At 34.0% G+C, this 15,540-nt stretch overlaps 1 protein-coding gene across 2 annotated transcripts; it reads left to right on the top strand.

Annotated features, from left to right (window-relative positions):
* The first annotated feature begins 852 nt into the window (after positions 1–852).
* Positions 853–14,487, top strand: LOC123534711 (uncharacterized). 2 transcript variants are annotated; one of them, XM_045317071.2, is made up of 5 exons: positions 853–1,032; positions 1,341–1,536; positions 2,907–3,053; positions 3,757–3,964; positions 12,693–14,487. In XM_045317071.2, the coding sequence occupies exons 2-4, from the start codon at positions 1,359–1,361 to the stop codon at positions 3,948–3,950; spliced, it is 519 nt and encodes a 172-aa protein (XP_045173006.2). In that variant the 5' UTR covers positions 853–1,032; positions 1,341–1,358; the 3' UTR covers positions 3,951–3,964; positions 12,693–14,487. The 2 variants fall into 2 exon arrangements, with proteins under 2 accessions (XP_045173006.2, XP_045173005.2); XM_045317070.2 differs by lacking the exon at positions 12,693–14,487 and having other exon boundaries at positions 3,757–4,789.
* Positions 14,488–15,540: the final 1,053 nt, after the last annotated feature.

The raw sequence follows: 15,540 nt of genomic DNA on the forward strand, positions 1-15,540 counted from the left end.
ATCTCCTTCAATCGGCGTTTTTATAGATATTTAGAAGAACATTGCATCCTTTGGGCTTTTTACTCTTTGATCAAACGTTAAAGTTCCTACCTTTCACACACCTTAAGCGTTTTGTCAGAATTTCATGACGAAATGCCCACTGATGTTACAGTAGCTCTTTTGCAAGCTGTATATCTCGTGTCTTTCGCTACAATGGCTGCTACAGCAACAAAGAGACGATGCTGACGATTTAGGGTACCATAAACGAAGTTTTTCTTAGACTCTAGATTATCCACTTATTAACAATATCCTTTGATGGGGAAGAATCACCTTAAAAAGTGTAAATCTGTTTTACCGGTTTATCCAGAGAACAGCGCATCTATATGTAAGACCTAATTTCCTTCCTACCTAGAGCCTCCCTGCTTCTGATGAAATAACACCAGTGTATGCGTGTGTGGTGCGTTAAAAAGTTTGTAGTTCAGCTATATCAAAAATATTTGTGCTAAAATTTGCAATAAACATAGCTATTAAAACGCAAAAAGTCGTGTTTGTACCTGTAATAGATTCTACGGAAGCGCGTTTGCCTCAAAATATTCCGAATTCTCCTTGTATGTACGGGGTCGATAATTAGGGTGTCCTAGCAAAAATGAAGACCACCTTTGCATAAGTATGACATTTCGTTTAAACTTACCTGTAATCAATGTGGCATAAAGAACCATTTTACATCAAGGTTATAGAAACTTTTAATCCGCTTATTTTTCATTGGTACATTGAACTTTCAATCAGCATTCTATGTATCAATATCTTACAAATACAGCCAGAAGAATCTGTATGTACGTTTTATGATGCTTCGCTGAAGCCAAAGTTAGTTTTGAACTACCATTTCGATCTTTTCATAAATTGATATAAATGTAAATTAGGCTGCGAAAAGTGATGTAAACAGCAACAAAAAAATTATAAATATTTTGTTCATAAAACATATTGTATATAATTAGAAGAATCTACAATTTTGAAACTTTCGGCAACAACATTTAAGGAACTACACTGTCAAAGGTAAATATTATTGTTTAATTAATACTTCGAATAAATAAACTCAATAATTCAGTAGGCAGATAGTTTTAGTCTTCTAAGTTTCTGAAAACAATTGTAGAGATAAAAATTCATTTCCGAAATATAATGATATGGTAGCATAAATGTGTTTTTTCTTCTATAATGTGATTCATTTCAGAAGCAAAGACCCAGTTTGAAAAATAATGTTTATAATGATTCGAGGCTCGAACCAACATCGATCAGCGTAAAATGATTTGATATCAGTCACATTTAAAGAAACAAATTCTACATTTAACTTTCTTATATTTCAGTTCTTTTAGATAATCAAGATGGAGACGAAAACCATACTCGCTGTTTTTGCTGTTGTCTTTACCCTGGTGGCTTTAGGATTAACTATTGCCGCAGTGGCTATCCCGATCTGGTGGGACTTTTCGTCGACCATCACAATTGGACTGTTTCGATCTTGTGTTAAGTATGGAACTCTAAACATATGTCTGGATAATACAGGTTTGATACAACTTTATTTAGTAGTAGTTTGCTATAGATGCATCACATGATTGCTATATTTTCAGTTACATTACATAAATAACTTTATTTAAAAGGTTTACAATTTCTTAAAAAGACTCTGCTATCATTTTGCTTCGTTATGTTCAGTTCCAAGTGATCTTCAACTTCTTTACTATTATCGTTCTTTGCTCTTATTTCTATTATTTTTACTTGTAGAAAGACATTTCAAATTGTTATAAGATCTGTCAGTCACCAGACCAGCTCTTCTTATCCATTGAAAAGCATTTTGACAGATATCGCAAACTGTACTATGTAGTAAATGCGTGCGTTATATATCACACATATATCATACATATTCTTTAAAATACAAATCTGCTACTACATGAATGTCCAATATTACATATTCCGCATGCATCCTTCTGAAGTCCAATGTATCACACATTTCACGAGCTTCCTTATGATTATAGTACTACTACATGCAAGTCCTATGTATCGCAAATTGCAAATTCATTCTTCTAAAGTCCAAGTATCACATATTTCACATGCATCCTTCTAAAATATAGATCTACTTAGGTCTATGTCCAATATGTATCATTCATTCCACATATGCTTCTAAATAAAGATCTGTCCAATGTGTCATTCATTTCACATATTTATCACATGTTTGACGTCGCGGGAGTGTAATAAAGCCATTAAATAATAACGATAATACAGTAGTATAATAAAGCTTTGACGTCGACGTCGTTTATAGTATTGGAAACGTTGGTCAAATTGACTGTTTATATAGTAAATGAAAGTAGAATTTTTGAAGTTTCGACAGGAAAGACTAACATGTGATAAAAAGAATATAACATTTGTGATTTCCATATTGAATTTATTAAACTCGTTGAATAAAATTGATAAAATGCTCGGCAGAGCCTCGCATTTTATCATTTTATTCAACTCGTTGAATAAATTCAATATGAAAAGACACTCATGTAATATCCTCTATATATTTTTTGATATATATCAACTTGTATATACATGTTCCACGTTTCTGTATCATTCTGAATATAGATAAACTACTACATGCATTTCCTTTCCTAATACACATAATGTGCACACGTAGTCATGAATGATATAATTTAAGATCGTGAATTTGTAGATTTATTAGAGAAGAAAAACAAATGGAAGCTGCAAATATGATATCCATTTAAATACAAAAAATGTGTCATTTATGACATCTTTTCTGCACATATAGTTGTTACCCCCTTTATCCGGTTGATTCTTGAATTGCCTGTAGATATATCCGTTTGTAAATTTGCTGTGTATTCATTTACGTAAATCTACATGCCGTCATGTACATAATTATAATATTCTTGTTTATTCAGATGTATCTGATAGATTACAGGCGACTAGATGGCTTGTCGTTGCAGCTTGCTCGCTTCTAGGATTCGCTTTGTTGTTTGGATTTTTGCTTCTCTGCCTTAAAAACAAGTGTCTCGCAGTCAGCGCATGCGTACTCGATGTAGTAGCTGGTAAGTACATTTTTAAACAGAAATTAATTTACGATTTCATTTTTTATCTTACAAAATAAAAACATTAATTACCTTAAACGTTGTTCAGGAATTACCGTATAGGTAAAAGCCTGCCCGCTTAGATTAGTAGGGAGAGCGTTGGTTTATGGATCGCGGGGTCGCGAGTTCGATTCCCGGGCAGAGCGTATGCTCTCCGTGACGATTTGATAAAAGACATTGTGTCTGAAATCATTCGTCCTCCTCCTCTGATGTTGGGTAGTTAGCAGTTACTTGCGGAGAACAGTTTTGTACTTGTACAGAATCCAGGAACGCTGGTTAGGTTAACTGCCCGTCGTAACATGACTGAATACTGATGAAAAACGGCGTTAAACCCAAAACAAACAAACAAACCGTATAGGTAAATGCAAATTCAGTTATATGTTATGTGTGAACTAGTGTCAAATGTAGTTCTACATCAAAATAATTCATTTTAAATGGGTTTTTGCTTCATTTTTGTTATGAGCATCCTTAAAGAAAGAAAATCTGTTTGCAGATGTTAATGTTTTGTATTCATCTAGAATTGAATATGAACAATATGATACAGAAAAACCTTCAAATGTTAATATTTCGACTAAACGAGTTTTGAAATTTACCATAAAAAGATTTTTTTCTGAAATTCCAATCAAGTCACAACACAACCTTAGAAATATTCTTTTCTTTACAGGGGCCTGTATCCTGGCTGCAGTTGCTATCACTGCTGAAGACACACTTAATTCACCCGTTTCGACTTTAGACTACGGTATTGCCTTTATTCTAGCTTGTGTGGCTCTTGCTCTGGCCATTATTGCTGGAGTGATCTTCGCATTTGCCACACCGAAAAAGAGCGGAACTAAGGGACACGTTATCAGCCCAATGTAAAACAAAATTGATATGTATGTTGTGCTATGACTGTATCGTCTTCTTTCTTACATATTCCCGCTTTGGTAATACGTAGAGTATGGAAACACGAGCATATCTGTTTTATCCGAGCGGACGTAATCCGTAGTAACTCTGTCTGTTTGTATAATTGTCAGTTGATAAATACCAATGGCAAGAAGAATCGTGTAAATTTGTTATTGACAGCACGATCTAAAATTAAACCCGTCAATTAAACAGCGGAATTGTAACACCCGGGTTTCTAATCAGAGAACTCGAGCTCATCCAATACCTTTCTTAGTTTTTAAGCAAAATGGGTAATTGTCGTGTAAACAATTTATCTAAGGTACATTTTTATTTTTAAAAAAGCGTGTAGCATCGTGGGTATTTTTACATAACTTATAATGCGTTATTTTCCAAATTCTTCAAGTCCTAGTACTCTCTACTTTGTCTCTTTCGTAAATAAAACATAATCCGTACTCACAAACGATCGAAAATTATATCTAACAACGGCCCACATGTATATTCAATTTACTGTTACTTCCTATACAATTAAATTATTCTAATATTTACAGCAAAATGCACTTTGTTATTACATTTTATGCTTATGACTTAACAATAACAGAGAAATATTTTGGCTTTCGAATTAAAATGTATAGATTTTAAATGTTGATCAATACGCGCCCAAGAAATCCTGAACTGTGATTGGTGTATGTCAGCTTATATTGTAGATAGAGATTTGTTCAATGTTTTCTTTTATAATTGCTCTTTTTGATTATTTCAGTAACTTTAATAATTTTCTTTAAATTTCATGTATATCTTTGCTTTGTAATAAATAATAAAAAAACCCGTCAATTTAGCATTGGGTTTCAATATTTCTTGCAAGAACTCGCACGTAAGTATAATTTTTGCAACTGATTTTTAGCTGGGCATGAACATACTGTGTTCGGTGTTTTCTCGATGTAATATTGTAAGATGTTTCAGCCGCTTGCCAATGGCTGGCGTAAATTTTGTCCTCAAAGGGGCTGGCTCAGAATGTATATAAAGGTACTGAATAATAATGAAGTGAGTGAAAATAATTGTTAGATATTTGTCAGAAGAGTTTTGAATATCACCAACAATTTTAAAAGTGTTAGATCGTTTAGCCCTCTAGTGCACAATAGATTTGCTTACTTTTTATGACACCATGTAAAAATATCATTTCAATAAGTTTGTACCACTGGTCACTCTCACGGAACCTGCAACAACATTTTTATTAAACAATATGCATGAGCAAACACCCACACACCCGCTCACACGCACACATACACACACAGAGCATAAAGACAAGTAGGAAAAACAACACAGTGGGACACCGCCCAGGGCTAGCCGGCTGCAAAAGCATATAAGTAGTATTTTTATTTCAAAACCGTCACACATGATTCATATAACCAGTTTGCTTTACTTGTAATCTCCCTTTGACAGAACAAATGAAATCAGCTACCAATCAACAGTGATTCAATTTATATAAAATGAAAATTCTAATAAATCTTTTAGGGTTCGAAGCTGACTTTTGGATCTGTATATACAGTACCATTAAAATATGACTTTTAGATAAAGAGTCACTTTCCAAAACAAAGTAAGAAAACAAAGAATATTTTCGCCGCCAACAACAAAAATTCCTACGTTCCCACAGTAGTTACTTTGTTAATTGATAGTGCAAGACCTGACATATCTTACACTGAGGAAAACTTTGATGATAAAATCTGGAAAGTACATGTAGATCCCTTCGAAGCACCGAGAACAAGGCAAAAAAGTGAAAATTGCAGACTCGGTTTGATTGAATCTGTTCACGAGCAGTAATGGAAAATGCAACACTGCCCACGCCCCCTAGCACCGGCTTAAGCAGTATTCAGTCTTCAAATCTAAATAAGTTGAAATGAATGATCCCGAAGGACCAGAAAATATAAAAGCACTGAGACGAAGTCTGGGCGACTTTTTTATAGCCGCCTCACAGCACTTAACATCTGTTGTAAAGTAAATAAAATCTAGAAAGTAGATCCCTCGGAAGCAATAAGAACAAGGCAAAAAGTGAAAATTGCAGACTCGGTTTGATTGAATCTGTTCATGAGCAGTAATGGAAACTGCAACACTACCCACGCCCCCTAGCACCGGCTTAAGCAGTACTCAATCTTCAAATCTAAATGAGTAGAAATCAATGATCCCGAAGGACCAGAAAATATAACAACACTGAGATGAAGTCGGGGCGACTTTTTACGGTCGCCACACAGCACTTAATACCCTAGTCACACATACGTGGCGGAAAGCTACGTCTAGCCACGGATAGAAACGTAGTAATCCGTATCGATCCGTACCTGAGCCGTACCTCAAAGTAGTAATCCGTATCAATCCGTATCAACACTTGGTCAAAACGTATTCAAGACTTATTCCAAACTTGCAAGTTTCTCCAATTTTTGAACATGCACAAAAGTTTGAGCGATCCATAGCCATTTGAGCGTGAGTTTAGTCCAACTTGGTTGAAACTTATTCATCCGTAGTTCAACGTACTAAAACGAAGTTATCCGTACTGAAACGTACTTTGCCGTATTGATCCGCAGCTAAACGTAGTTATCCTAGGCTGCCCGTACTTAAGCGTAGTTCAACGTAGTTCACAACAGACCCGTCCACGCGCTGGGCAAGTTGCCAGGCGCAGTAAAACATAGTTCAACGTAGTACTTATTCGCGTTCTGTATTTTTTGTCCCCCGTTTCTCGTCATTTTTTTCCCGTACTAAGACGTACTGCTCCGTTCTTATCCCTGTTCACATCTCCACAGACAAATCCCATCCGCACCGTACCTCAACGCACGGACACCTGCTGTTGTGAAGTAAATAAAATCTGCAAAGTAGATCCCTTGGAAGCACCGGGAACAAGGCAAAAAGTCAAAATTGCAGACTCGGTTTGATTGAGTCTGTTCATGAGCAGTAATGGAAAATGCAACACTGCTCACGTCTGTTTATCTGCCTAAATTCTTGGAGTCTTATACCCCAGTCACACATACGGCGCGGATACCTACGGCTAGCTACGAACAGAAACGTAGTAATCCGTATCGATCCGTACCTGTCCCGTACCCCAGAGTAGTCATTCGTCTTAATCCGTACCAAAACGTGGTCAGAACGTATTCAAAACTTATTCCAAACTTGCAAGTTTCTCCAACTTTTGAACATGCACAAAAGTTTGAGCGAACCGTAGCCAATTGAGCGTGATTTTAGTCCAACTTGGCTGAAACTTATTCATCCGTAGTTAAACTAAACGTAGTTTTCCGTGCTGTTACGTACCTCGCCGTAGCCGAACGTAGTTATCCGAGGCTGCTCGTAATTAAGCATAGTTCAACGTAGTTTACCGCAGACCCGTCCGTGCGCTGGGCAAGTTGCAAGGCGCATTAAAACGTAATTCAACGTATTACCTCGTACCTATCCGTACTTATTCGCGTCCTGTATTGTATTGTTTGTTTCCTGTTTCTCACCATTTTTCCCGTACTAAGACGTACTGCTCCGTAGTTATACACCCACAGACTAATCCTATCCGCACCGTACCTCAACGCACGGACATATCCGTATGTGTGACTGTAGCTAATACCATCACGTCCTCTTTCTTTCCCTAGAATTCGATAAATAGAAGATTAATGCAACTCATATGGTGACCTAGTCAAAATAAAAAAATGTTACGAACTTTTTTGAGATTGTTCTTTTCGATACAAGTCTATGTGGCCTGTTCTTTGGGATATTTACCCTAATAATAGAAATTTCTGTTAAGTTTGCTTTAGTTGAAGGGGTTATTTAGGTTAGCTGCAGGTTACTGGTCATTTAGCGCTATTGTAATGAAAGCTGTTCAGGCTTTTTAACCACTCTCGAGACTGCTTCCTTAAAAAATACTGGTTTTATATGAAAAGGTGTGGTTGTCTCAACATTGAGTTTGAAAATCATGATCCCTGGGTTAAGTGACCGACATCTTAACCACTAGCTACCACTCCCCGTAGGCAAATGCAGTTTAAAACAAGGTATGTTAAAGAGTTGGCTTTGAACCATGTAAATTTCTTATGATTAAAATGTACTTGAGAACTTTTACACAGGAGTAATCTTCCTAATTTTAAGTTCCTGTATTAGCATCCAGTATAAAATGTAAGCGTTTACGAAAACTGGGAATTAAACATCTTATGATAAGAACATGTAAAAAATGCCATTTCTCATCATGGTGTCTAGAAGGCAAGTACACTTCAGCGTACTTGTCTGCTTTTTCTACTTTATTCACTAAAAACAATCAATTTAAAGTATGTTTCCTCTACATTCGCCTTGTTTTCTTAATTGTAAGCATTTGTCTGAGACAGTTTGGATGATTTTCTCTGTATTATCGGAAGTAAATGTTGATTTATAGAATATGCGTGTCATTTATCTGCAGACGAAAATAATCAGACAATTGGAACAGCAATTTAATTCCGTTCCTTTCTTGGGAAGTCGCTAAAACAAGTTCTTGGTGAATCTGGGTGTTTGTGGACGTGGCATATGCTGTTCGGACTTTGTTTTATCATAATCAAAGCTTTCTAGACCTTAAATATAGTTTGCTGAAACAAAAGGAAACACATATCATGTCACCTATATACTCCTTAAATGATGTGTTGGGTTGATGATGGGATTGAAGGGGGTGGGGTAATAACATTTGTTTTTTAAAATATCAGCAAGTAATACTGTTCTAGTTGCAATCTGACACTTTATAACTAGTCATACCGTTTGTTAAATAAATCTTCAACTGGGATTTTAAAACGTTTATATTACAAAAAATAAATGTTTATTAAAACATTTCATAATGATAATGGTTTAATTGAACAAAAGCGTATTGTTGTCACTTATGAAAATATATCATATTTGTTTACTGTCATACTGAACACTTGTAAAACATCCTGATTTTTAAAATAACCTTGACTGATATAACTTTTCTCTAGTTCACAATATTCGTTATCACTCTCCAGAACATACAAATATTTATAGAATGCGACTTTTGATGGTGCACTTAAAGCAATATCTTTGCTTATTTATGGAAAATGCAAAAACATAGAAAGGACAAACTGAGGTAAAGAGTGAATGAAAATGAAATTTGATGGAACCTAATTTAGCAGAACTATTCATAATTACAGATTCCATTATTCTAAAGTCTGGCATGTATTTGAACGCCTCCCTAAATTACTTACACTTGTATAGTAAAGAAAGAGTCGGGGAGAGTTTCTGCATATACCCGTGATCGAACGTAATTTGGTTTCTACTGATGTGGAGCGTACTATTCTCTATTGCCGGGGGTGAAGACATAGTACCCCTTTCACGCTACCTTTACGATTGAACAGGTCATATTATCAGGCATACACACGCCTCTGCCGTCCGTTTGTTATAGCTACCTTTTCGTAGCAATGAATAACAATAAATTCAAATAAAACACTAAAAATGCTGTAACTCCACAGCAACGCCACTTTTCCCAAACTCTTTTCCGCCATTTTGAAACCAGGGGAATTACGCTCGCCCGTTCGTTGATTTAAAGTTAAAACAAAACGCCATTTCCGTTTATTAGAGGTAGTTCGATGCCACAATAGTTAAGCTATAGCTCAAATCGTAGGTAAATAGACAAATTCGTATTTGGAATGTTCTTTTTTTACTTCATGAACCTTTTTTTCATCTCTTTACCAAACAACGTGCCCATGTACCGCCATCCTTTTGAGCCTGAAGCAATTTTCTGCTGCTTAATATTATTACTATGCATTGTATACAAGGACTTCAAATGTATTACAGAAACAAGATCTTTTATTTCCCTCTCGCCTCAATCTATGTACAAACTACATTTTTGTTACTGATTTCATTCATTCTGAAAATCGTCTCTGTTTGATTTGAATCGCACATGACTTGTCGGCAAACATCCATTTTATGTCTACAAATAATGGCAAACTACTTCTGGAAGATTTTTTAATATTTATTTTCGCAGTATTATCATGAAACGCTCTTAAGCCGATGTTGTAAGTGTCAGTTGTTTGTCGTATTCTTCTAAGATATTGTACCTCAAATTAGACATCAAACAGATATAACATGTATCTGACAGCACGTACACTGAAAACGTTTTCGATCTTTGTAACTGTGGGGTACAGTTCGTGCTTTATTACCTCCTTTAATTGCGTATTTGTTAAGCTAATGTTACCGTTCTTGTTTTTGTGTTTAGTTTAATGCTTTCTGTCTGGTTTCTTCTATTAACAGAGTTAGAATAACCAATTTGTTTCATTTCTGTATATTGATCTTGTTGGTTTATCTTTATAATTAAGCTTACCAGGTAAGAGTCCTTACTTAGAATAGATGGAACAAATTTCAAGCCGAATGCACAACAGATATAATATTCACCTCCGAAGCATACACTCCACTAACGTATTGTCAAAACTACATATTGATAATTATGTAAAATGTATAGGATGACCAAGCAAAGTAATGATAGGTGCTGGACTGTACAAAATCCTGCACTTCCCATAACACCCGTTTGTGCGGAAACATTGACTTGTTTCCATGGTAACAAAGAATAAGAAAATCTTACAAAATTGAAACCATTATCCGTTATGTTGTCTTTTTTTAAAATTTGCTTTATTTTTAAATTTTACGTCACTTTTCCTTAAAGGCCAAATATATTTTGAAAGAAATCTCTGTGTGAAATGCTTCCTGAAAAGTTTGAAAAAATGTACGAATTTTTAAATATGTGTTAATTTAATTCTAATTTAAATACTCTGAAAGAAAGATTCATGACTCTGACAACTAATGTATTTGAAATTGAAAGAAATGTTTGATATAAAACGATAAAAAATCAGCAAAACTAGAAAGGTAATTTACTGAAAGAATGGATAAATCCAGCAAGTACAGTAGTAAATAAGTTTTTTATATGTTTTATGTAATATAAACAATCTTCTGAGAGCTGTTATACATAGCAAGGTCGAATTACCAGTTTACCTATAAGACACAAAAGAATCAGCACGAAAAGTAGGGATTATGTATCATGTAAGACATTCTTTATTGTCTGATAGGTCAACCCTGTGGCTCATCTTCGAAAGAAACTACTACATTGTGGGTATAATTACATGTGTTATAAGATTTGTTTACATTTTTATACATGCAAAAGATCTCCTTGAAAATGGTACCAAAATGCTACCATTATTGTAACAGAGATATATTTCTTGTAGAAGTTTTCGTGCTAAATATTTTCCTCATTTCCTTTCCAATCATTTCATGTATGTAATCTTATCTGTTTTGCACGAGAAACTTCATATAACAAAGAAGTAAGTTTCCTAGCGTTACAGAATTATTTAACTTTGAATAAAAGAACTACGTGTGTAATTATACAACTCAATTTGTTATTTTCCCTCTCTTTTCTCGATTTAACCAATAACCTGTTTCCGTTTGAATCGTTCAGGAACTGTTAGCGGGATACTGAGTTTATTCAACAAAAATGCTAGATACATAGTTCTTGGGAAAATGTTTTATTTGTACATTATTATCAAAGAAGCCCCAAAGCTAATTAACGAAGGAATAGACTTTCAGAAATAACGATTAAAGTTTAGATATAATTAATATAGTGTAAAATAGAGAACGCCTACACGAAATTCGTCTTCTCGGTTGCTACAAGGTAATATTTGCATGACTGCGTTTTATTAATTGCTTATTGATAGAAGTAGCCGTGCTGCTTCTAAATGAAGTGTTTTTATTCATACTCGCTGCCTGAATGTGAAAGTTTTATGGTTGCTAGTCTTTCCAAAATAGCAACATTAAGTCCATGCAAAAAAGATACAAATGTTGAAATTATGGTTTCTGTTTATTGACTACTACATTTAATATATAAATGGAAATAATTTGATATAAATTAAGAGGGTAATATGTACTATATTTGAGCGCCGCATTGCAAAACCAACGTCAGGGCTGGCTTTGCGAAGAGTATGTATCCAGATTAGCTTTCATATTCATGCAGTAACATCTGGATATGTACCGTTTGCTTACCAGTTGCAACTGCTGAAATTGAGAAACGAACAATATAGATGTGCACTGATCTGGACCTTGCTGATCACTAAGATGGTTTTCGCACAGCGGAGCTCATTTGTTTTATTAAAGCGTCATCGCACAGCGGCGCTCATTTCTTTTATCAAAGCGTCATCGCACAGCAGTGCTCATTTCTTTTATCAAAGCGTCATCGCACAATGGCGCTCATTTCTTTTATCAAAGCGTCATCGCACAGTGGCGCTAATTTGTTTTATTAAAGCGTCATCGCACAACGGAGCTCATTTGTTTAATTAAAGCGTCATCGCACAGCGGCTCTCATTTTTTTTTTATTAAAGCGTCATACAGCTGTGCTCATTTTTTTTTATTAAAGCGCCATCTCTCATGATATTGCTATTATGATAATGGTATCAATAAACACTAATGGAGTGTAATGATGATATATCCAAAATTGCGAAAACTGCTAGAAATATTATTTATTTATAAGCGTTTGTGACCACTTTTGACATAGGGAAGAAAGACAATAGTTACACGAAACGTTTTCTGTTACCGTTTAGAACACTTTTCACCATATTAAAAATGTAAAATTTGTGTTTACAATTTATTTTTATTTTTACAAGTAACAATATGAACAAATTTTATAGTGATGTTTGTTTTCCATATAACATATTTTTCTATCTTTCACTGCCGGATGTTTTTTTTCAGATTCTTGACGTAGTTTTTGCGGTTGGGGTTTCTTCACTCCTTTTGGATCTACAGCTGAGCTTGTATAGTTTGACCACGTGACATAATGTTTATACAGCACTTTGTATTGAAAAAATAGTGAATTTGTCTTGGACAAATACATGATATGCAAACATTAAAACATATTTCTCTGTCATGGATTAAATCACATACAAATATCTGTTTTCTCCTTTTAGCGGCGCAGTCTGAAGGAAATAACCAACGTTGCACAGAAACATAATACGGTTGACATTGAATATGATCAATTGACAAAGGGGAGAGAGAGGAGGGTAGGGTGTGCAAACTCATCTCTTTGTTTGTTAAAAAGTATAATCTCAATCTTCAAATAGATATGCTTAGAAATGGATGACATTCAACTTAAACAAGTATCTATCTAATTTTTATAGATATTTTTTATCAAAACAAAATAAGGTAAAATGGATCATTTTATCCACTTTTTCAGAATTGAGCAACGTTGCGGGCTGGAGGATTAAGGATATATTCCTACCTGTAATCAATGAATGTGTTAGGTATTTGAGCAATATTTATGTAAACGAAAGTCCTGCAAGTTTAAGCAATGTGATGAAGTACATTTTGACAAACATTTAAACGCTTGCAAACATTTTTTTTTATAAGTTATATGTGCATGAAAGCAAACTTCTCTGCGTTCTTTTTTTCAGTTGAGAGCAATGATTTTCCTCTAAATTTGTCATTTTCCTTCTAAACAAGTCAGTTGTTTAAGGCATTCGGAAATATATGGTTTGATTTACTCTGTATTGTCGGATATGGTTGTTGACATATGGTGTTTTTGGCATTCGTCAACAGCCTAAGGAGACAGATAGTTGAAAACACATTTAGTTCGCTCTATTGACGTCTTTAAGATATAATATCTAACGTATATGTTTGAATAAATTAGGGAAGGAGGAACTAGATATTTTAGACTGAATAAAGTGGACATCACAAATATTTTTCTGAATGAAATAGGACATATCCGATAAATAAAATTCACAATTTGTTTTTAGTTTCAACTGAATGTCAAAATTTAAGAAACCTCCATCTACATTAAATAGAGAGCATATCTTGATGTAATGGCATCAGATAGAAGAAAAAAGACAAAAAATCTTACTTTTCACAGTAAAAGAATCGTTTCTTCTGTATATTATGGTCGAACGTCACAGCGAAACTTCTAACAACATTTTTTTTCGGACAGTTGATGTAAGGTACGAGGAATTCCGACTGTTCCAAACAGTTCCAGATAGATCTATTTGAAAAAATGGTTAAACCGATCTTACTATACGGCTGTGAAATTTGGGGCTACGGTAACATGGAGGTCTTAGAAAGAATTCAATTAAAATTTTATAAATACATATTTAATTTTAAAAAATCAACGCCATCGTATATGATATACGGAGAACTGGGAATTACTCCTGTTTTGGTTAGAATAAAAATTCGATTAATAGCTTATTGGTCACGACTTATTGAAAATATTGAATGCAACAATACTACAAAACTATCATCAAAAATTTATACTTTGGTTTACGAATTGTATTCACAAAATAAGATAAAATCTCAATAGTTAGATAATGTAAAACAAAATTTGTGTAACCTAGGTTATTCTGGAATCTGGTACAGCCAGAGCTTATCTAGTAGTAAATGGATTATAGAATCATCGCGTCAAAAACTTAAGGACATATTCATTCAAGAGTGGCACTCAGAGATAAACAACACATCATCTAGTAATATATACAAATTCTATAAAACAACTTTTTCACGAAGTGAATTTATAAACAAATTACCATCTCAGTTTTGCAAAAATCTTTTATGTTTTATTACTAGGAACCATCACTTACCAATTGAAACTGGAAGATGGAGAAATATCCCTCATAGTGAAAGAATTTGCACTATTTGTAATGATATAGGAGACGAATACCATTATATCTTATGTTGTCCATTATTTAATGACGACAGAATTCGATATATAGATAGATATACAAGAATAAGACCAAGTATGTTCAAGTTTATCAATTTAATCACATCTAGCAATTTTAAAGTACTGAAAAATTTAAGTATATTTTGTAAAAGGATTATGAACCATTTTAGATCATAACTGGCATCATAAAATAGTCAAAATAAAATAGTTTAATCTGCCATGTATATTTTATCCTTATATCGGAAACGTAAAGTACCTTTGTACAACCTGTATATTCTAATCACTATATTTTATTGACCTACAAAATATTAATATTGACTACTATAAACACACGTTCGAAAACAGTATAATTAATTGCTATCTTTGAAGATGAATATCAATTGAGTATTAGTCTTACGAAGTTACAGACTTTGAGTTTCTACATTCTGTCCTGCCTAGAAATGTAATATCAACCTATAAGAAATCGCATTTATGTTTTTGATTCCGAATGACATGCTTCGTTAATCCAAGTACTGTTCATTATATATAATTTAGAAAATACAATTCTCTTTTACTATCACATTACCAGTAAAATATTTTTCTCTTTTTAATTTTATATTCCCCTTTTTTTACAGATACTGAAGGTAGTCGTTTTCCCATTTATTACTGTGTTTAAACTGTTTTCTGCATGTATACTTATGAAATATATGTTATATATGTATGTATGTATGTATGTTTGTATGGAAGTATGTATGTATGTATGTATTGCTGATGCTGCCCACGCATTGTGGGACTCATGTTAATCTGTAAATAAACGAATTGGAATTGGAATTGGTGTTTTTTAATTAGAAATATGCTTATTACAAAAGCAATATTAAATACAATAAAAATGAAATGAAGCTTGGAAAAACTCCCTGTGGC

The sequence above is a fragment of the Mercenaria mercenaria genome, chromosome 12 (assembly GCF_021730395.1).
Source record: "Mercenaria mercenaria strain notata chromosome 12, MADL_Memer_1, whole genome shotgun sequence".
In the NCBI taxonomy this organism is placed as follows: Eukaryota; Metazoa; Mollusca; class Bivalvia; order Venerida; family Veneridae; genus Mercenaria; species Mercenaria mercenaria.

Bases quoted from the DNA above. Each gene is read 5' to 3' on its own strand.
- LOC123534711 (XM_045317071.2), top strand. From the start codon at position 1,359: ATGGAGACGAAAACCATACTCGCTGTTTTTGCTGTTGTCTTTACCCTG. The intron at 1,537-2,906 runs GTTTGATACAAC...TTGTTTATTCAG, and splicing joins CATATGTCTGGATAATACAG to ATGTATCTGATAGATTACAG. The intron at 3,054-3,756 runs GTAAGTACATTT...TTTTCTTTACAG, and splicing joins CGTACTCGATGTAGTAGCTG to GGGCCTGTATCCTGGCTGCA.